Genomic DNA, 23279 nt, shown 5'->3' with positions numbered 1-23279 from the left:
GAAAATATCTGTCTTTTAATGAAGGTGTTTAGGCCATTCACATTTGATATAATTATTAATATGTATAGGTTTAAATCTATTGTCATGTGCTTTGTTTTTTATTTCCCTCATCTGTTCTTTGTTCCTTTTTTCTGCTTTCCCTATCTTCTTTTGGAATTTTTTTTAAGGTTTTATCTTCACTAATGTCTTATGAGCTAAATGTGATTTGTTTATTTATTTAAAAGTGCTTGCTATAGGGATTTACAATATACATCTACTGAATATACTTTACCTTTGGATAATAGTATACCATTTTATGTATAGTATAAGAACATTTTGACATGACTTCCAATTCCCCCTTTTCTTCTTTGTGCTATTTTTGTTGTATATTTCATCACTATATAGGCTATAAATCTCACAATACATCATTATTACTTTTGCTTTAAAGAGTCAATTATTTTTTTAAAGACATTTTTAAAGTAAGAAAAAGTTGTTTGTGTAAATCTAAATTTTCATCTGGTATTACTTCCTTCTGCCTCATAAATTACATCTTTAATGTAATTTACCAGCAATATGAATTCTCTTTATGTCTTATTTTGCCTCCATTTTTTAAAAGATATTTTCACTGAGTATGTATTTCTTGGTTGACAGTGTTTTTCAATATCTTAAAGATGTCACACCCCCTTTGTTTTCTACCTTATATAGTGAGGGGAAAACGCAGGTTCCCCCCCCCCGCCCCCCTCCCCCACACACATATCAGAAACACTGTTTTGCTAGCCTGGAGTGCTCAGCAAGATTGTTACAAAGCAGTTGAGGCAGGTACCAAGATAACCAGTGGGCCCAGGAAAAGTCCCAGCTCTTTTTGGGTGCCTCAGCACTTTCTTAACTTGAAATGGGCGGCACAGACCCACCTGCCCTGACTGCTATAGAGCTGCTTTGGCTGTCCTATAATGCCCTTTAGCTAATTATAATACTAAAATCCCCACCTGGTGGAAAATTGTAATATCATTGACATAGTATGGGTTGCATGACAGCTTATGATGATGGTACTGCACCTGTGTGATTTGTTTCACTGTGAACAAGCAAAGATACCATGCAAAAATGTTGCATTACTCACTGGGAAGAGATGTAAAGCAATACCACAGGGTGGGCAGATGTGGATTTTGCATGTAAGAAAGCTCCCGTGAAAAAAATTACTGTGCCGCCCAGGAGCAAGCAACTTCTAATAAGCAACTTCTCATAAACTCATCTAACTCACCAAGCTGGACTTGCCGAAGTCATCCATTCTTTGGTCTCTTGGTTCCCTCTCAGGATGGGGGTAGTTTTTCTATACTGTCCTGTAAGTTTCCTGAAACATATAGTTTCCAACTAGAAATCTTCTCTTATCATTTTTCTCTGCAGGTCCTTTTTCCTCTGGACACTTTTAAGGTTTTCTGTTTAAAACTGGTTTTTATTATAATGTACTTTTGTATAGTTTTCTTCATGTTTGTTTTGCTTGGGGCGCAAAGAGCTTCATGGATTTGTAGGTATATAGTCAGCTACTACTTCTTTATTATTATTTTTTTATCTTTTTAAGCCATTTTTGTAGGACTAAGAGGTAAATGAATAGAATAATACTTTCTAGTAGATCTAGTCATCTCCCCCAGCCCATGTCAATGTCCCAAAGTTTAATTAACAGAACAGTTGCTATTTAAATATTTTTTCTGTTCTTCCTTTTTCTGGGATACACATATTCTGGTTGATACTGTCTCCAAATTTAAGAATTTTTTTTTTTCTTTTTCTGCTTTATTTTGTAGAATTTGCTGTGCCTTCAAGTTCGCTAATCTTCACTCCTGCAGTGTCTAATATAGTTCCATTCTGTTTATTTTTCATTTCAGATATTGTATTTTCATTGTGTCTTTTATATTTTCCATTTCTCTACATTTAATGTTTTCCCCTACCTTCTTGACTATATGGATTATTTGTAACATTTGCCCTACTGGCTTTGCTGCTGGTTTCCTCATCTGTCATTTTTGGGTCTGTTTCTATTGATTGATTTTTGACTTTTTTATGGTTTATATTTTTCATCTTCTTTTTATGATGGGTGGGGTTTTTTGTTAGATCTTAGGCATTGTGAATTTTGCCTTGTACTTTGCCGCGAGGTTTTGTTTTGTTCTTTTTAATAGTATCGAATTTTGTTCTGACAAGCAGTCACATTACTGGGAATCATGTGGATCCTTGTAAGGCTCTCTTTTAAGCCTCAAGGGCAGAGCATTCTTTACTGGAGGACTTTAGCTTTATTCATAATGTGACACTCTTCTGAGGACTCTACCTGATGTTCTATGTATTATGAGGACTTTCCATTCTGGCCGATGAGAACTATTTCCCCTCTGTGAGCTCCAGAATTCTTCTGCTTCCTCCTTTCCAGTGATTCTTTCCCAAGCCTTGAATAATTTCCTCTCACAAATAAAAAATCAGTACTTGGCCAAAGACTTGAGAATTCTCTGAAAAACTCCAGAGCGTTCTCTAGGAGCAGCTCCTTCCTGTTTGGTACCGTGTCTTACAAATTCTTGTGTCCATCTCTTAAATTGGGGGCAGGGGGCTGCTGCTGGGCTCTGTTTGGGTTCCCCTTGCCTGCACAGGAGTTGGAAACTGCTTCCGGGCAGTAACCTGGGGCAATGGCAGGCCTCACCTTGTTTGCTTCCTTTCTCTCAGAGTTCGCAGCCCTATTATGCCTCATTTCCAATGTTTGAAACACATTGTGTCATATACTTTTGTCCAGTTTTTGAGTTTTCCCTGCATTCCATCATGGCCAGAAGCAGAAATCTCCAAAAGGTATAATTTTTTTAAGGCAGGAGAAAGTAAACTAGAGTTGGATGTCTACAGAAGCCAAAGCATTATTTAATATTTACTTTGGGGCTTTGATGATACATTGCTATGGTTTCTTTTAAACTTTATTTTAAATCAGCTTTAAAATAAAAGATAGCGGTTATCCTTTAAGTTCAACTTATGCCAAATACCATTATTATAATTTTTAATAACTTAGGTATGTGTGGTATTAGAAGGCTGTTATTAGATCAAATCAAGACACTTTCTAAATTGATTAAAAGGAAAGAATACCATGCTTAACTTCAAGTACAAAAAAACACACAGAATTGATGGTTTCTCTACATTCACTCTCACATAGGCAAAATATTTAAAAAAAGAAAGGAAGAAAGAAAGAAAATTGCTTACTGTATAAGTAGGGGTCAAAAGGTAACTTGAAGTTTCAGGTTCAAGTATGACCTGTTTCCTCAAAGGTACATATACTATAGAGTGGAGCAAGACAAAGGCTGAGATTAAAAATACATAGCAATAAAATTCAACAAACATTGGCTTCATTTTTATCTTCAGAAGAAAAAAAAATGCTTGTTTCAATTTTCTTCATGCCCAACTTTTCATTATTCTGATTTTACTATAATACAGTATAAGTCTTTTATAACACTGGAACTAGCCCAGATGAAGAGTTTTTCCTTAAAAATAGCCTCTTATATGGAGCAGCTAATTATCAGAAGACATACATTCTCAAATTGATAAAGCATATCTCTCTACTTAGAACTTATACAGGTAAATTCTCTTCAAAACAGAAATCTACACATTCAAATATACCACTGTTTTGGAAACAGAGTGAGAATATGATATAATGGATTTTTAAAAGAAATTTTGCCCCGAAAGAAAATGCTATAAATTTTTGTTGTGGGTAATCCACTCTTATTTATATAAGGATGGGGCAGAGAGTGGCCAAGTGCAGAGGTAGATAACCTCTGCTTTAACTTTAGGGGTAGTAGGAAACTCGTTGGGAATATAGTAAGACTTTTCCACCATTAGCAGTGACAGAGATTTCATGTCCAAAAGTAATTCCAGCAAATCCCACATTCTATAAACTGTCTCCATTCCCTCCAGACACACTTTGAGGCCAAGTACCCATAGATATTTACTTTTAACTTGGTTTTCCATTATTTCCAGCTTTTGTTGAAGAAAGGCATTTTCTAATTATAGTAGAGATTTTTAAGATGGTCCAATTGAGTTGGCATCATATCACGTTGCACTGTAACAGTTTGTAAATTTACCTCTGCTTTTTCCACATTACCTTCCAATTTTGCACCCATGGGGCAAATGCTTCAAGTTTACCTTAATCCTTTCTTTACCGACTTTAATAGGCTGTAAAATAGTTTAGAAGGAACCTCAAAAGGATTGTCAGGATTCACCTGGTCCTCAGGCCCTGGAATTCTTTGGGGTAGCAAAGGCACTTACTATGGTAAATAATCAGAGATCACCTTTCCCTTCTGCTCTGAGCTAGAGTGATAGAGCTGATACTGAGGGCTGGAAGCAATAAGAAATCCTGGGCAAAGACTATCAATAAGAACTTTATCAGTGTAGAGTTTTGAGAAATCCTTGTAGGGAGGGCAGGCTGCCATGAGACCTGCGTTCAGACCTGCATTCCACTCCTAGCTGAGCGACTGTGGACAAGAAACTTAAGTCTTGGTTTCTCCATTTTTAGCATAAGAAAAAGGACAGTACTTACCTTAAACGTGGTACAGTGATTTAAATGAGATCATACCTGGTATGTAATAGTTCATATTTAATTAATCCTTACAGGCCAAAGAACTCTGGGGTGTGGGAAGAATTACTTGCTCCTTGCTCATTTGAAAGCAGTCCCCAAAAGAGACTGCAGCAAGAGCTAGGCTAGTTTGCTAAGGATGGCGAGGGTGGTGATAGGAGATAAGGAAGAACATTTTCATCTGTCTTTTTTCTTCAAACTGCATTTCCCACCTCATAGGACCGACCATAGCAGGCTTGCACAAGTCTGTCCTGAGAGCTTGAGTCCATTTTAAAGTCACTTAAGAACTGCTCCACTGCAAAACAAAGCATCCTCCGAAGGGCCAGAGCCCTGTCCAAAGCAGCAGTAGGCACTGGAGCCTTGGTGGCCAGACCAGTGTGCCGGGGTGTGTCTGTGACCCAGGAGAAGTGAGCCTCAGACAAGCACAATTATTGTGTCTTCTTAATTTTCCTTCTAAAGTTATTTGAGGGGACTGTGGTTTTGCCTTCAGCAAAACCCCCTTAACAGCCGGGAATCTAAAAGCAAACAACATTATTTTATTAGGTTACCCCAGCAGATGAAAGCAGAGTGTTCCATTTGGACTCTTTTTGGAGTCAATTAATGCATTAGCTAAAAACAAACCCTCCTAAAAGAGAGTTCCCATTGTCTTCAGCAGCTTCTAAGGGAACACTTGGGAAACAGAGAGAATGAGCTATAAACAGGTAATACATTCATTGATAAGAAAAACTAATATAATAATATACATCTCAATCCTGATGTAAAACTCATCTCAAAGGATGTGATTTTTTTTAAAGCTTTATTTTTAATAGTGACCAGGGAATTTAAATTTATCTTATAGTTTATGTGATAGTTCTTGACTCAGAGTACCCAACTAAATAAAACCAATTTTAAAATAGCTGTAGTTGTTTTAATAAAAGATTTATTTATGACTTCTAAAATGAGTGATCAATACATGAGATTGTGATTGTTTTCAGTTCTGGTTTTTAACTCCAGCAGCAGTAAAGGCCTGTAAAGTAGGAAAATAATGGAGATTGCTCATTGGGGAAAAAATACATTTCTCAAAAATCCATCCATCCATCCTTCAAAATAATAACTGAGAGCCTAGTAAGAGAATCAGAGACACGACCCCTACCCTCATGGAGCCCAATCTGGACTTTCAAACTGAAGATTGCCACTGTTTTAAAAGACAGAGGTGATGATGCTGCTAGATGCCTCAGACTTTAGAACGAAGCAGTGAACCCCTGTGGTCTTCACAACCCCACAGCACTCCTTGGTGAGGGTTATTCCCCCACAGGTCACACAAAAGGTGCATACCCCTTTGTGGGCAGGACCATTTGTGGAAAGAACATTTCACTGCTTTAGACCGGGGAATGTGTCTTTAAAAAAAATCTTTGGAAAAATCCACATCCTGAAAGCGTTTGATTACCCTGAATTTAAAATGAGATTTTACTCAGTGGCAAGGATATAAATTCATCCCCGTAAGTCTGGTTTCTGCAGTGAAAAGCATACGATGACTTTCAGGGACCCTTTATCTGGAAGGTTGATAAAAGGGCCATACGACATGGTTCATCACATTCTGTTACTGTACATCTCTCTCCCTCTACCTGAAGAATTCCAGCATAACTTGCATTCTGAAGACTGAGGAGGTTACAGTTTCAGGCACAATTTGTTCCCGATTTTTATTCCCGGCTCACTGCGCTATGTGCTGTTAAACATTTCCAGAAGACTGTCAAAATGTAAGCATCCTGAGGTTTACATAGGCCACACCATTAAATAACATATAAGCACAAAATTTTAAACATTGTTTTCCAGCAATGGTAAATATTTTAGCTAAGCTAAAAACTGAAGCTTGAGATGCAATAAGCATTTAAATGACTTCTTTCCGTGCCAGAAATCTTATTTTCTCCTGTGCGACCCTGGCTGCTGGGATTAAGGCAACCCCAGGGAGCTCCGCAAATGGCTGTGGGTTATGAGGTGTAGCAGGAGCTTGGCGACAGCGTGCCACCCAGCCTCAAGAAACCCAGCCACGACTGGAACTCAAGAATCAGTGTGTTCACTCTGTGGTCAGCTTCACATTTTTTCCCCTCCTTGGAAAAAAAAAAAAAAAAGCTGCTATGAAAGTCAGGCCCCTCTCCCAGCCCCCCAAGTAATAAGGGGGTGGACCAAGAACAGAGTGGAAAGACAGAGCAGAGCAGGTTGGCAGGGCAGGGGAGTCTGGCCCCCTGGCCTGGGAGGGCAGTCACCACCTTCGGTTCCTCAGTCTTCTGGAGTTAAGTGACCCACAGCACTGGGACGGACAGCAGCCACTCCACTGTGGAGGACAACAGCGATGATGACAACAGATTGTGCTGTCACTTCAGGAAGAAGGGAAATCCAGAACAAATTTTACAGTGGTTTTCACCACAGTGATTGCGTTCCTCTTCAAGGCATGTCACAGGCGTGCCACCCACTGAGCAGAACTCAGATGGAAATTAAGCTTCCTTCAAAGTCTCCCAAGGCACTGCCGCCCATCCTCAAACAGAGTAAGCCAAAGATTTTAAGGAAACACAGACGTGAGGTCCTATCTCCACTGGCTTCCTGGGGTCTCTGGTTTCTTATTCACTAAACAGAATCATCCTCAGCTACTGGTACTTCTATGTGAAGCCAGCATAGAAGCTCTTCCATCAAATGCAGCAGCTCTTAAAGAAGAAGGCAGCTCTTAAAGAAAAAGGCAATGCATCATTTATGACTGCAGTGCCCAACCCCTGTACTGGTTTGTGGCCTGTCAGGAACTGGGCCGCACAGCAGGAGGTGATCAGCGGGTGAGGGAGGGAAGCTTCGCCTGTATTTATAGCTGCCCCCACCACCAGCACCACTGCCTGAGCTCCACCTCCTGTCAGATCAGTCACTGTCTCCCATCACTCCCAGATAGGTCTGTCTAGTCACAGGAAAACAAGCTCAGGGCTTCCACTGATTCTGTATTATGGTGAGTTGTATAATTATTTTTATTACATATATAATAATAATGATAGAAATAAGGTGCATAATAAATGTAATGCACTTGAAATCATCCTGAAACCATCCCCAACTCTCCCTGAAATCCAGTCTGTGGAAAAATTATCTTTTATGAAACTGGTCCCTGGTGCCAAAAAGGTTGGGGACCACTGATGAGATTTGGGGTCAGTGCTTTAACCATGAAAATCTGATCTTCCATAAAATTTTAAGCACGTGGAGAAAAGGAATGCAGAGATTCAAGGACTTTCCTCCATATTCAAAAGACCAAAGATGGAGTGCTTTGTAACCATAACATCTGAGACATACTTGGAGTTTTATGACCAGTCTTTGAAATGAAAATATATTTATCACTTATCACACTGAATGGGGGAAGGGTTTCCCCTTTGGTTTTATCAAATAGACATGGAAGTGATAGGACAATATATTTGTCCTATTTCTAGTGAAGATGACAAAGCTCTTCACTCCAAAAAAACAAACAAAAAAAATAAGACACACGTGCTGTTGATTCTTTCCCATTTTAAACTATAACTTTGAACATCAGCCAGTTGATCTACAGTAACAAAGACTGAAACGTAGCTGTCTGCTATGGAGGGAAACTCTGGGGGTTTGGAATGGTCATACAGACTGCCATGTCCCATAGCCTCTTTGGGAGCATGATCACAGTCTATGAAGAACAGCCCTAAATTCTGTTCAAGGCTTCTTTCCCCAAATCATTATAGTGCTAGCCAAACACCAGCAAATGTTACATATAGTGGGATATGGGTTTGGTATGAACAAGAGTCACGTTAGAAAATATAACTGCAATTTCATACCAGTTTTCATGTCCAACTTTCACTGAAACTTTATATGACTTTAATCAACATGATAAGAAATTGCCAAAAGAGCTGGGGATGACTAGAACAAAAGTGTCAGTCTGCTAGTGCTTGTTTATCTAGGGTTAAATGCAGTTTCTCTTACTTACTCTGAGCCATGAAAATGAGGGAACACATTAGTTGAAAGACCATGAGGATATATCTATGCCAGTATGAATAAAAGCCCCCTCAAAACACAACATCCAGTTCAATAATGACAATTATTGTAGTCACCATATGACGTGCACAAGAGCAAACAATTCAGTCAGCTTTAAAAATAGTTTATTTCCACCTTCACAAACACATGAGCCTCTCTGACCATTCTGCAAGGCACCACAAATTAAATAAAAACGTATATTAGAATATATTTGTCTTACATGATTCAAGATAAAGTGGATTTTAAAAGCAAATGGGTGGCAATTATAGGGGGTGGCAGGATTAGGGCAGGTAGCAGCAATAGGGTACATGCATTTTCTACAGTGTTTACTGAAATAGGCAGCAATCAGTACATATGCATTATATGAGTGGTTATCCAAAATTAGCATTTCCAGGAGGTGGGGGCTGCATTTCAGTTTCTCCAACTATATGATAAAAATGCCAAACGCACTTCCCTGAAGTGCAAAGACTTTTTACTAGTAGTCCTGGTACCAGTAACAGAATATGATTACTAAACATCTCCAATGTGGTTTTCATTACAAAGAAACATGTTTTACATAAAAGCTTCATAATATAATCCAGAGACAGAATTTGTGCATGCTTAAAATGTGAAGCCAGGCTCGCTATTTCTGATATACATTTTTTTTCATTGCTTCCAGTGTTTTTTAGTTTTATAAATATGTACCCAGTTTCATACCAGTTTAAACACACATGAAACACTTTGCTCCGAGCACCATGATTGCCTTTTAGTAGCCTCTTCGGGACTATAACCCTACTATAATAGGAAAGGAGTCTTAACTTCTATTCTGACTTGCTCCTTCCCCAAATCATGTTAGTATTGACCAAATCCCAAAAATTGTCAGATACAAACAAAGGTTTCTGGGCAGAGGCCCAAAGAATAATTATGAATAATTTCACAATGATCTGGTTAAGAAAACACACAGAAAATGAATGATTTCATGTTATAAAAAGCTTCCACTTGAATTTAAGCGAGAGATGGACGTGAAAGGAATGAAGCCCTGCTTCCCTCTGAGAAGGGGCATCCTTCCCCACGGCGCCAAAACACGGACGGCCATCTCCTGGGGCTGGTCCTCCTACGGGCCCTCACTGATGACTTTTGAGGTAGATGTGGATGCCTTGAAGAGAGGTAGGTAAAGTCCAAATTTGTTTTCAATCCCTGCAAAGGTGGCCACTGCCAGTTTGTATCCCCCCACGTGATCGGGATTCGGGGCAGGCAGAGTGATCCTCGATTTAGGAACTGGCTCAGATCCCACAGGTTTTCTAAAGGAAGATAAAATAGAGTAAGAATATGAGTTTTTTTTTTTTTTTTTTGCTTTGTTTTTTCAAACTTGGTAAAAATAACATTCAAATACTATTAAAATAGGCGACATACAGGAGTGGCTACATTCTAGTCAGTTGTATGTTCCCCTTTGAAATGACCTTGCTAACGTGATTTCAACATTTTCCCAAATCTTTTCTATTTCTTCACAGGGACTAGAGACTGATGATGTACTTTTCTCAATGACAACAGAGCATTAGAAGCAGATTTAGGTGACACTTACACTCCTCCAAAATCAATGTAGAACCACTGCTGTAGCAATTCGTAAGTCAACAAAGTTACACCAAACTGGGGTGAGGATCGAAATACACGAGCTTTAAAAAAAAAGGGGGGGAAATAATAGGTATAATTAGATTTTTTGAAAATTAACATGATACCAAAAGGTTAGTTAAGAACAAATTATTTCTATACCTCCAGCTCCTTTCCAGAGAGCTTTTGGGCCTTCCTCCCGGAGGATCTTTCTGAAGCAGTCTATCACTCCGCTGTACGTGGTCTGGCCGGCCCTGGCGGCCACCTGTAATCTCGTCTTGATAACATCAGCAGGGGTCACTAAGGATGCCGCAGGCATACCTGCAGGAGAGACACAACAGCCTCGTAGCACTATATAAAAATAACTGTGCTTTGAACTGCTGGCCGTGGAAAGAAAGTTAAGAATCCGATGTGATAAAATGCCTATTTTGCTGTCCTCTATGGGACCCACAACCGTGACCACCCTGTCTGCAGGGACAACGGTGCCTGCACGTCTCCCCTCCGACACACGCTTCCCTTCTCCCAAATCATCCAGCCTCATGTGTTACGTTTCTAGTCTTAAAATTACACTTAAATAGTTTTAAGGAATTATTTATCAGTAACGTTACTTTAAGTGGTTGGGGACAAATAGAGAATGTTTATTTATTTATTTTTTGCTTTCCTGTTGAAATCAAAAACTCGCAAAGTTGTTAGGTTCAACTTTTCAGAGGTGAAGCTTGTTGGGTGTTCCCTCTTCATGGTTTTCTGCAGCTGCGGCAGTCACAGGCGGGGCCTTCTCTCGAATATTCAGCCACCCCCTCCTGCCAGACCCTTACCTCTCCAGTTACACCACAAAAAGACTTTACTGATAGCTAAAAAAAAAAAAAAAAACCCAAAAAACAAAAAACACAGTTTGTGGAGAGGAGGGGGTGGGGAAGGGGGAGACTCCCACAGATAACACTTCAGGATTCCATTTTCCTAAGACTGACATCTCCAGAAAAATATTTGACAGAAAGCTTAAAATTTATACTGGCTGATAATCAATGAAAAAGGAACAACAACAACAACAACAACAACAAAAACCTTCCCAAAATTACCAATGGGGAAATTTTTCTACAGTCATTTTATCCAAAATGGGGCAGCCCATGTTTAGATTTTTTAAAAGCGAGACTGTGTTCAGAAGACACTGTCTCTTATGGTTTTATTACTTTTCCATTATGAACCTGTTCCAAACCAAATTGGTCAAATGCAGATGCATAAATCTCCTTTGCTTTTTTTAAGGCTTAATAATTCTGTAAGAATTTCTGTCCAAACCAACATGGTCTGGCTCACAACTACATCTCATCCTTCTAACAGACAGCTTTAAAGTTACTCTGTGTGTGTGTGTGTGTGTGTGTGTGTATGCGTGTCTTAGTAAATCTGCGTGCTACATGCTTGCCTTTATATTACTAAAGCAGTATCTTTTCCTTTTCCAGACATTAATCTTAAGTAAGAGTTTTTAAAAATGCATCACAGTTTTTCATGCAAAAAAACTCACTTTATATCCAATGCTTCACTGGATAAGTCATACTGAATTTCCTATTAGTTTGGAGGAATTATTTTAACTTTGAGCCAGGAATTTATCCTACAACATAATGGAAGGAAACATGAAAAATGCTTAGAAACCCACTGTGTTCACACCACGGATTTTGTTTTACTTCCTGGTTTAGAAAGAGTTTAGCAAGGCAGTCTGCTTTAGACGTGCAATAAAATTTCCCCTGAGACAGTGGGCAGGCATGTCGAGTGACTGTGAAAGACACACAAGCAACAAGATGGGTGAAAAGTTCCCTTCAGAGAGGGCAGCTTTCACAAACAGTTCCTTGTTATGAAAAAAGAGGTAAGTATTGGGGGTGGCGGGAACAGGTATGAAAAACACTGATTAGGGAAATTAAAAACATATATGCTACTCAGTAAGTTGTCTGCAAAACGGATTGGAGTTGTCGGGGATGCTGGAACCAGGGAGACCTGAACACTACTCTCAGCACTGCCATTCTCAGCTCCATCTCTCCTACGCAGACGTCTGCTAGGGCCTAGGAGGAACTGTGGATAACTGCGGACAGGGGAGTTGCTAAGTTAACCCACAGAACTGCATCAGGCCGCTCCAGAGCAAGGCCAGGAAAGCAGCCGATAGCGGCAAGAGTCTGGCCTTTTGAGAGCTGTTGATTTTGGGGACCAGGGCTGGCAAAGACTCCAGGCAGATTTGCCTGGTCTCTGCTGGCTTCCAAAAGGCTAAGACAAGGCCTATCAAGTAGCCCGAGTTTTCTCTGTTCCTAAAGACAGGACAGCCAGCGGAGACTAGGAGCTGGGGACTGGCAGCCTGCCTGATTCTTTAGTGACAGGACAGATGGAGAGACCTTGGGGCCACCCACCACCTCTGTGACAGGAGTGATCTGGGGTGCTTCTCAACCAATAAAAAAGTTACAAGTCTTGAGGGGGCTCAGCAACCAGAGAGTAAATGAACATTTACAACAAAAAGAAACTGTGACTGGCAAAATACAGCTTTGGGGCATGAGTCACATTTAATGTTCATAAATATCCCATTAGTATTTATAAAGAATGTGCTTTTCTGTTTATTGGATACAAAGGTTAATATCTATTTCTTTTGGACCCAGGTAAGAACTTTCAAAATTCCCTTTGCATCCTTGTCTGTATTATCTACTTAATACGTCAGCTTCTAAGAGCAATGTGATAAAGTTTCTCGTTACGTATGAGAAAATAATCATATTTTCTTCATATTTTTAAGCTGAGATTTTATAAGACAATAATATAATGTTGACACTACATACAGGTTAATGATGACAATATCTTTGCAGTGAATTTTATCTTTTATAAGGATAAAGTTTGCCACTGTTCTTCTGAATGTTGTGCTTAAACCCCAGATTCCATTTAGTCTGACATTCATATCGCTACTCTTGCTTCCTGTTGATATTTGCCTGGTACATATTTTTCAGTCTGTTTTTTCAATCTTTCCATGTTACTGTTTTCTCAAACTTCGGATGGCTAGATTTTCTTTCAGAACTCGTCTCAAACTGTTTTTACGAGGGGTGTTGAGTCTGCTCACATGATTGTGGCTATCAGACTTCTCTCTGCTGTCCTGTATTTTGCTTTCTATTTTCTCTGCTTCTCGTTCTTTCCCTTTGGAGCCCCCACTTCCCTAAATATATTTATTTAGCCGTTATGTGCACTTGTCACACAGGTACACGTTTACGGTGTACATTCGATGAGCATTTGCGTCCTCTGCCAGCAAGCTGGGGAAAGTGGCACTGTCACTCTCGTCCTCCCTTTCCTGGTTGTCCAGCCTCCCGACAACCCTTCCTGTGTAGTAAGCACAGAGACCAAAGTCAGCAATAACGGAGACCTGCTCACAGGTTTAACTTTTATTTGCTCTGTTTCACATATCCCACACTTTCCTCCTTCTTAATCACTTTTCGAGTGCTTCAAAGAAGGTCTGTGAGGAGAAATATTTGAGTCCTTGCAAGTAAGAAACTAACTTTAGCTTTGCCCTCCCTCCGGAGCGCTGGTGTGTGTGCCGGGGGACACGATCGCAGTTGAAGACATCGTCTCCTTGGTATTTTGAAGGCACCCAGTACTGCAGGTGAGAAGATACAAAGCCAATCTTCTTCCATTACTGACTGTTTTCTGTCCTCCTTCCCTTACTGCTGCTCCCTAGGGAAGGCCTATGAAATAGATGTTAGACCCCCTGGATTCACCCTACATGGCTCTTAAATTTTCTCTTATTTTCCATTTCTGTATTATCGCTCCACATTCTAGAGTCTGTTTTTATGACTTTATTTCCCAGATGTCTAATTTGGTCTTTGACCAATATCCACTCTATCATTGAGAACCATCTCTGGATTTTTAAGTTTGGCAATCCATTTATTAGTTTTCAAGAAAGCTTCCTTAGTGACTTATTTTTTTCAAATCTCTCTGAGGACCCTAATTATAGTTCTTACAAGTTCTTTTCTATTACTTGAAGTGCTTGTTTTCTCTGTGATTCTTCTGTTCACTTACTTGGCTACTCTTTCATGTCCAAGGACCTCTTGCTGTCTACTGATATTCAAGTTCAAAGGATAGGCTGATTCATATCTTCTAAGCAGATGTTGTAGGCGGCTTCTACCATACTCTAGGTCTGGTTCTGTTTCGCCCACAGGTCTCTCTCATGAATGGGAGGGTTGTCTATGGGCTTTGTGAAATGGGTGAGACCTGTCCACTGGGTGCACGGGGCTAGGAAAGGCTGGCAGGGTAGGGACTTTCCAAACTGCTGAAATGGGGAGGCAGGTAGGATTTACTTTCTATTCCTCTTGGGAAGAGCTACCATCAGTTTGTTTTTTCCTGTATCTGTGGTAAATGTCTGGAAATCACCTTAAACCCCACCTTGCTTCCTTTTAGTTCCTCACTTTTGCCCTTTCTAGGGGAGGGGTTCCTTTCTTTAGAATATAAGCTTTTAGCCTGGAGACAACTGTCACCTGAAGCTCCATAAGAAAATCAAGGCAGAGGGCCAGACCTGGCCAGCCTGCAGTAAATGCAGTTCTCTCCCTTTTGTTAATGATTTACGGCCGTTCCAGTCATTCTATTGTTCACTCAGAGGTTCTGCTCTTAGTTTAGAATTAGTTTTTCCTGCCAGTGTTTTGGGCCATAGCGTGGGATCTTTCGGTCCAATTTCAGAGTCAATATGGCTCTGTTTCCTGTCTGCTGAAGGCTGTTGCTAACATTTTCTAGTGACAATATACATTTTTTAAAAATGTATTTCTTGACGTTTTAAGGTATTTGGGAGGAAAGGAAGATTGATGAAAATGTTCAGGCCATTACCTTGATCCAATCTCTCCTCTACTTTTTTCTTTTTAAGGATCTAAGAATTGCTTTTAAATTATCTTAAGCTTCACATCCACACAATTAACAAATCTGTGCCAATAGTACTCCTCTCCTAACACATACCTTCTAATATGTTTTCAAAAGCACCATGATCAGTTACACATATGTAATACCTCCATTTTTGTATAATGAACAACTTTCAAAGATAAGACAACTTTCAAAGGCAAGAAAACAACTTTCAAAGGCAAGACTGTCACTACAGTTTGACTTGTTCCTGTATCTTTTCACTCTGATAATAAAAATCATCTGGTATGACAGATCACTCTATAAAATTTGAGAAGTATTAGATCTTTTGATATTATCCACAACTGTACTGAAATGTCCTTCGTTAATTAAAAAGCACTTGGTAAGGGAAGTGAAATTTGGTTTCTTAATTTCAGGCTCCTGCTTTAATCCTCACCTTCTGACAAGCCAATGACTTTGGCCAATGAACATAAATTAAAATGCTGTAGTTCTCTAACCTGTGAAATAATGGAGTAGATGTTCCAGTTTGTAAAGACATTCCCAGTTTATAACTAGACACATAAATCTAAAAAAAAAAAAAAAATCAATGTTGTCTAGGCTGAGATACCAATAACCACTTCTGTAAAAAGCTACATATTACTAAAACAATCTAATTTCAAGACTAATCAAATTTTTGGAAAGAAAAAAGTAAGCTAGCATTTACTGAATAACTAGAATTACTATCAAAACTATTACTATTAAATGGTGTTCATTTAATCACTCGTCCACGTTATTTATATTAGGGCTGTTCAACAAAAAATGTATGTACTCTACATAAGAGATCAATTTGAATCTGGTACATATAAAAATAAGTCATGAGATATTGCTGTTTAATAATAAATTAGTGGCCAAGAACTATTCATTGTGGTTGCCTGAAGCTCCATATAAAAAGAAGGAGTTTTGTATTTTGAAAGAAGCTTTTCTCCTTTCTCCTTAATGACAACAAAGATCACTTTTGCCCTGAGACAGACTTCCTGGGATTCTCTGCACCTAGTGTGTTCTCTCCCTAGCAAATGTCTTTGCTCTTAATGCACAAAGGGAAAGTGGGGGCCTGGTCCGTCCTCCACCCAACAGCCCATCCAGGTCTGGTGCACTTCTGTGCTCACTGCCATTCTCGATGGTGCTGTCCTGGGCACAGTTCCACAGAAAATTCCCCTTGCCCTTCCCCACGCTGGACTCAGCTCTCTGCTCGAGCAGCCAGCGGCTGGTTGCTCTGCCTCCTCCTACGACAGTAGTTAACTGCTTATTATAAGCTGAATACCATTTTTTGTTTGCCTTACAACAAAATACATTACTAATCTTTTTTATTCATTCTTATGCATTTTTTTTTAGCCATTGTTAATTTGGATTTTCAGGTGAACAATCATTTGTAAATAATGATTGCTTCATTTCTTCTTTTCTAATGTTTAAGCCTCGGATGTCATGGTCTTATTTTACCTCCAAAATAAGGCAGAGTAACAAAGATGACAGAGACATCCTTGTTTTATCCCTCACTTTAATTAGAGTGGTAGTTATGACATTCCCCATTGGCTTCTGATATCTGTTATTAAATTTAGAATGTAGCTTAATTCACATTACATAGTTTTTATAGATTTGTAGAATATACAAGACCATCAAGCTGGTCCTTTTGTGGCTGGTCCATATTGTGAGGACTAAGACCACTATGACATCGTGTCCTGTATTTTCCCATGGGAGAAAATACGTGAGACAAGCTGCTCCCAACCAATACCTGTTCTCCAACTCACAGAAACTGCGAGAAAATAAATATTTGTTGTTTTAAGCTGGTAAATTTTGGTATAATTTGGTATCCAGGAATAGATAACTAATACAGAAGGTATCTGGAAAGAGAATAGGATGACTATGGGATTAAAATAACAGCAGCATCGGGATGTCAACTACTTGCAACTTTCTGCAACTTTCAAGAATAACGTGTCAATGCCTTAAATGCTATCAGATTTTTACCAACAAATTCACTTCGGAGAATCTGTTTATCTAAAAAACACTGATCCAAAATAGGAGAAAAGCCTTTAAGCATGAAGATTTTTTTTTAACACTACTATTTAAAATTTTTTGGAAATCATGTGTCTCATTTTGAGGAATATATAAATATGTAGCAATTAGAAGCTATTTAATGTTTAGAAAGTTTTAAATGATACATAATAAAATTACTATTATTATTGAATATTTCTGAATACTTATTATATGCTAGGCATTATCTTTGTTTTTCTCTTTTACATTTTTTTTAGAAACGGGATCTTGGCTATATTGCCCAGGCTGGCTTTGAACTACTGGGCTCAAGTGATCCTCCTGCCTCAGCTGGGATTAACGGCAAGGCTGGATGCTAGATCTTCTGTTAATACTCTTAATCCCTATGATGATTTTGTGAGACTAAGACTATTCTTATCCGCATATATGGAGAAACAGGCAGAGAGGGATTAAACAACTTGTGCAGGTCACACAGTTCTAAGTGGGGAAACTAGAATTTGAACTTGAGTAGACTGACCCCACAATATATCCACTACGGATTTTTCTCTGATGGCTAACAATGCTTAAGGCACAATTTTAAGTGAACGATACATACACACAGTGTGATTGGAACTCTGTAGAAGGGGGGAATATTAGCAAAAATGTTAAATAGCAATTATCTTAGAGTAGTGGAATAGTGGATACTATTTTCTTATTTTCCCTTTGTGGTACTTCCCAAATATTTTACAATGAGCACTATTACTTTCATAATCATAAAAAGATAATAAAGAAAGAAAATAAGCTTTGAAAGAGAAAACAAACAAACAAAAAGCCCTCACTAGTCATTTCTACACTCTAGTAGCATGGATTACCTAGGAAACTCCTACCCAGAAATCACTTCTGGGTACTCATTTTCTTCAAGAGAAGAATATAAGGCAAAATTTCTTGTAGAACGAAGAAAACGAGGCTTAGGAAAGCATCCTAGACCTTGATCTGAGCTCTATTTTTATCTTTCAGTTTCACAACTGATTTTTGGAGTGATCCACAGAAAGATTCTTTTGGATTTCATGATTATATTGGCTAACACTTATTGAGCATTTATTATGTGCCAGACACTGTGCTAAGTCCTTCACATGGATGTTCTCATTTGAGCCTCACAACCACACTCTGTAGCACGTACTATTATGATCTCCATTTACAGGTGAGGAAAACAAAGCTTAGGAGAATTTAAGTAACTTCCCCAAAGTCACATACTAATAAGTGGTACTCAGTTCTCCCCATTAAGTCCTATCTTATTTCAAGTAAGTAATTTAAAATAAATTATAAACTTTTGGTTCAAAAATTTTTCTCATGTATATATAGGAGAAATAACTTATATAGTGAGTCAATGGCCAAGTTGGAATTAAAACTGGAAATTCTATACGCTAGTCTTGAAATCATGATTTATTTATTTATTTATTTATGAAATCATGATTTCTTGATGTAGGTATAGTGGTCTTCATGCTACTCACACAACTAAAGTCCCTAACCAGTCAGGAAAGAAAAACCCTGTCTCCTATACCAATGTCATTGCTTTTGAAGAAAAGGGATTATTAAGTAATAACTAAAGAGGAACTACATCGGTTCTGTCTCCAGGGGTTCCCCAGGCTACTGCTAGGGTGGGTGGGGTGGGCACAAAATAGCAAACAACTTCTCAAAGCTGGGAGTTGTTCTCATGCTGTCTTTGGGAATAGCCTGGAGACTTTCAACACATAGCTGATGAGAATAACACTTGTATCAAAAATGTTTGAACCCAGGCATCCTGTGACTGTCTTAGGGTTTGTTAACTCATTCAATGTGTGTCACCACCTAGAGAGCTAATCTAGACTGTTCCAGCCTTTAGGGTCCCTGCACAAGGAGGAGCATCAAACAATGAACTGATTCCTGCTGTGGCTAATTTTTTCTATTGATATTTTCAGTGGAGCACTGAATAAAAGGAGATAGTTAATTTCATCTAGGATTTAATTACTGCCCCTCCCCCACAATAACCATGCACAGGAAGGAAAACAGGTGTTTCTAATTAGCCCAGATCTTTTCTGGTTCTACTACGTTTCTTTTATCTAGATGACAATAACTATTGTTTAAGCTCTGGATAAATTTTTAGGCACCATTTTGTTTAGATACTATTAAGACACACGTATTCAAATTTTTAAAAAACTATCTAAACCATTATCATTCTTATGCTATGAAGTGAGACTATGAAATGATAGGGGACTTGAATTGAAACACAGCAATCCCACAAAATGAACCAATATATTTAATGAGCGTTTTCTAATGTTAAGAAATTGAGCCTGTCTAATAATCTAACCTGTCAGAATTAAGATTAATTTCTTTCCCTTTCCTTTCAGTAGCTAGTCAGAGCAACCTCTAGTCAACTCATGTGTACCCTGTCACAAACTATCAGCAAAAATTCCAGTGCAGTACCTACCATGGGGGGCGGGGTGGGGACAGCAGGAGTTGGGGATGGCTAGGGAAGTACCAGAACTCCACGAGGGACACTCACCAGCTATAGCACCAGCCAGGAGCAGGCTTCCGGGGCTAATGTGCCCATCTTCCTCTGCAAACGAAGCCTTCACATGAGCATAGCACGGAAAGTAGATGGCCGAGAAAGGAATGTCCCGCAGAAAGCAGGCTTTGGCACCCTGCACATTTGCAAAGGAAGAAAAACCACATGAAACACATATCCCATTGAGAAGATCAAGCTTCTTTGGAACTCACCTCAGAACAAAATATTCCTGGAGAAGACCAAATTTGTACTCACAAGTTGAAAGGGGAACAGAAAAAAATAACCCAAATTCTGCAAGTTATAAATCTGAATTTTGTTTTTACAACAAAAACTAGTTTTGTTGTATGGTGGGGAAGAGGGGAAGGAGTTACTTATTCTGATGCTAAAATTTCGATTAAAACATTTTTGGAACTCTGCCGGTGACATCCTTTTAAATCTTTACTGGTGGCAAGTCACTGGCATTTCAAGGAAGATCTATTCTCTGGTCTCAACAGAAGATAGGCATCAACAATCAAGTTGTCTGTGTGTTTATATACTAGGAAGTAGACAAATTATATACGTGGAGGGAAGAGGGATTTTTGTTTTGTTTTGTATTGTTTGGACTCTTTCCCAGAAAAAAAAAATCACATACATAAAAAATTATATATCTTTTCAGGGGGTTCATAGATCCCCCAAATTTATTCACATACTTACCTACCACCCAGGGTTTATGAAACATTGATAAATGCCTGCTCTAAAGCCTCATAATATTTGCAATAATTCCGACACATTTTATAGCTGTGTGTATGTAGAACAATTAGCTCCTAAAGTCTTCACCAAATAATTTCTGGTGCCAACGTAACACCATGTGGGGGCCCTGAGAATTGATGTTGGACAGAAATATGATATAATATTACAATGAAAACCACAACACATAGACTGTGTTTTGGGTAGACTGAATGGAAAGGAAATTACCTCTTTTCAACATAGAAAATTCCCAAAGGAAAATAACGAAGCCATCCAGATTCAACAGATCTAGCCACACCCAGTGACATTTATTGAGGTCTACTAATGCAGGATCTCGGGTATTTTGGGTCAGATGCAAGGCTCCACTCTGTTGAAGTTTCTTAACCCCTTGCAATCTGTTACTGTAGCCTTTGTTTTTCTGACACGCACATTTCACTCTTGACTCAAACTATGAGTGTAGGAATAAAACCCTTAGTCTTTTTCATATGAACTATTAACAGTTCTACTGTAATTTATTTAGTTGCCTTACACAGGTAGCATAAGCAGGACTGTCTGCTTAATCCTATTAAATTTCATTCTGGGGGAATCTCAACTCTGCCGTGTCGGCTATTCCTCAGTCAACTCACCCATGGGTGCCTTATGCAGACCTCTCTTCACTCTGCGTACAGGTATTCAAAACAGGGCAGATCCCCCTCATGTACTGCCAATCAACCCACACTTCTGCACCTTGTCCACCCCCAAACTGTTAAATGTCTCATTGAAATTAAGAATCACAATATCCACCATACCCAAGCTACTACTCATTTTATTCATGTGCAAACCGATGCCCAAATGTTAATCTGTCAATTGCACATTTACTGACAGCTGTGTCCTTCGCTGGTTCAGAGGACATCTTGGAGTTCCAGAGAGCCGGCCAAACCTCAGGACTCTAAGAGGTTTTTCCACTTCCCCCAGCTTTTCAAGGGGAAAGTACAGTGTAATGTCAATATACATGTGTAGCATCCAATCGTTTCCTTATGACTAGTTCTTTAAAACGTTATAATTCAGGCAGTCACTGTGTAAGAGTAACATTATCACCCTTAGTTTCTATTTTCTCTTCTTGTCTCCAAGCCTTCCTGCAAATTCTGCTAGCTATTTGTCCACATGTAGAACAGACTAATTTGAGTTCAGAAGATACTCAAATTAGATACCAAATAATCTACTCAAATGAAGATCAGTTAAATCTTCATGTCTGGCTCCCTCAATAGAGTAAAAAAAATCACCATAACTTTCTAAACAAATCACTTTAGAGTAATTTTTTAGGCTGGTATAATTCTTCCCCCAAATTTTGCTTCTTACTCTATCTATTGGTTTTTACCTTTGCCCACATCTCCCAATGTTTGTATCTTATAGCTGAACTTCAGTCTGTGTTCTCATTTTTTTTTTTTTTTTGGCCAGTAGTATTTTCCCTTTTAAATTTTTTCCTGATTATAAAATATTAAGTGCTTATGATAGAATATACACAAAAGTATTAAAAATTTAAACTGTTCATAATTTTCACCAACCAGAGGTAACTACTACAAGTATTGTAAATATATCTGAACATTTTTCCAATAGAAATATTGACAACCATTGCCCAGATGAGATCACACTGGAGTGGTTCTGAGTTCTACCTTTTCTTCTCCTTAAATTCATGGTGTATGGTTCTTGTTTTTTGTTTTTGTTTCCTGGCCAGATATGATCTAATATCTTCTACATTCCTTAGCCCTGTTGCCTCAATTTCCTTTTTATTTGTTGTTTCAAAACAACAACTGGGCCGGGCGCTGTGGCTCACGCCTGTAATCCTAGCTCTTGGGAGGCCGAGGCGGGCGGATTGCTCAAGGTCAGGAGTTCAAAACCAGCCTGAGCAAGAGCGAGACCCTGTCTCTACTATAAAAAAAATAGAAAGAAATTAATTGGCCAACTGATATATATATATAAAATTAGCCGGGCATGGTGGCGCATGCCTGTAGTCCCAGCTACCTGGGAGGCTGAGGCAGTAGGATCACTCGAGCCCAGGAGTTTGAGGTTGCTGTGAGCTAGGCTGACGCCACGGCACTCACTCTAGCCTGGACAACAAAGTGAGACTCTGTCTCAAAAAAAAAAAAAAAAAAACAAAAAAAACAACAACTGCTATCTTTGGTCTTGGCTGTCCTGTAGATTAGGCCCAATATTCTCACTCTTGTCAAAGCTTTGTAGGAACTTCACTTCCCCAGGTTCCTCTCCCTGGTCAGCCTGATGCCTCTCATGTAAAGCTATTCAATGCCCCATTCATCTGATCAATCAAGGTCCACCTATCACTCTGTATCTTCTTTGATGACTGCTAAGCTGGGAACATCACCCTCTTAAATACCACCTCTTCATTCATTTAAACTCCAAATACCACCCTTACCACTGAGTAGCTTTTAACTAGAAGACAGGCAGGGAGTGGATTTCACATGGCTCCATATTGTCTACACTTTCTCAATACTTTTCTGAGTTTGCTTCGTGCCCTTACATCTGCCTATCTCAGTGTTGCCCGTCTCAGGCTGTAAGCAACCAGGGGGCCAGGAGCTATTGTCTGATTTAATTTATAAGACTCTGAGCAAAATCTTTGGCTGTCAGTGGGGACTAAGACATGTTCCTGATAACAATGATTTTGCTTTGCCAATTTCCATGGGGAAAAAAAAAAATCACAACTACAAAGAAAAATGAGAGGCTTTGGGCTATATTGTCAGGTTTCTGCAAGGACATTAACTTGTTTCTTGGAAAAACATATTAGAAACTAAAACCAAGCTTTTAGCTTTTCAAACAAGGATATATTATTTGTTGGGCTTATAATAAAACCTAGCCAGAAACAGTCAATAATTTTGTACTGAAATACTAAAGTTATCAAAAAATAAAGAATAAAAAAAGCAGAGTGATTAGCCTGCCTGATGCTACGTGGCTTCAATATGGTCAGAAGGCCACAGGAAAACGTGACCTCAGATGAGAAATACTCCCGAG

General features: G+C 39.0%; 1 protein-coding gene and 1 pseudogene across 3 annotated transcripts in view; both read right to left on the bottom strand.

The window, feature by feature from the left end:
• Positions 1–1559: 1559 nt before the first annotated feature.
• On the bottom strand, positions 1560–1703 carry LOC142873199 (uncharacterized; annotated as a pseudogene).
• A 6965-nt stretch (positions 1704–8668) lies between these two features.
• SLC25A13 (solute carrier family 25 member 13) overlaps positions 8669–23279 on the bottom strand; it is a 166112-nt gene continuing 151501 nt past the window's right edge. For all 3 annotated transcript variants that reach the window (XM_012757119.2, XM_012757122.2, XM_076006430.1), the window contains 4 exons: positions 19548–19686; positions 10310–10468; positions 10122–10212; positions 8669–9840 (listed from right to left, as the gene is read on the bottom strand). In XM_012757119.2, coding sequence (XP_012612573.1) covers positions 9654–9840; positions 10122–10212; positions 10310–10468; positions 19548–19686 — 576 coding nt within the window. In that variant the 3' untranslated portion in view covers positions 8669–9653. The remainder of the gene's footprint in view (positions 9841–10121; positions 10213–10309; positions 10469–19547; positions 19687–23279) is intronic.

Source organism: Microcebus murinus, chromosome 9 (genome assembly GCF_040939455.1).
Source record: "Microcebus murinus isolate Inina chromosome 9, M.murinus_Inina_mat1.0, whole genome shotgun sequence".
Lineage (NCBI taxonomy): Eukaryota > Metazoa > Chordata > Mammalia > Primates > Cheirogaleidae > Microcebus > Microcebus murinus.
Note: the sequence above shows the minus strand (reverse complement) of the source record. Positions and strands in the feature narration are given on the sequence as shown.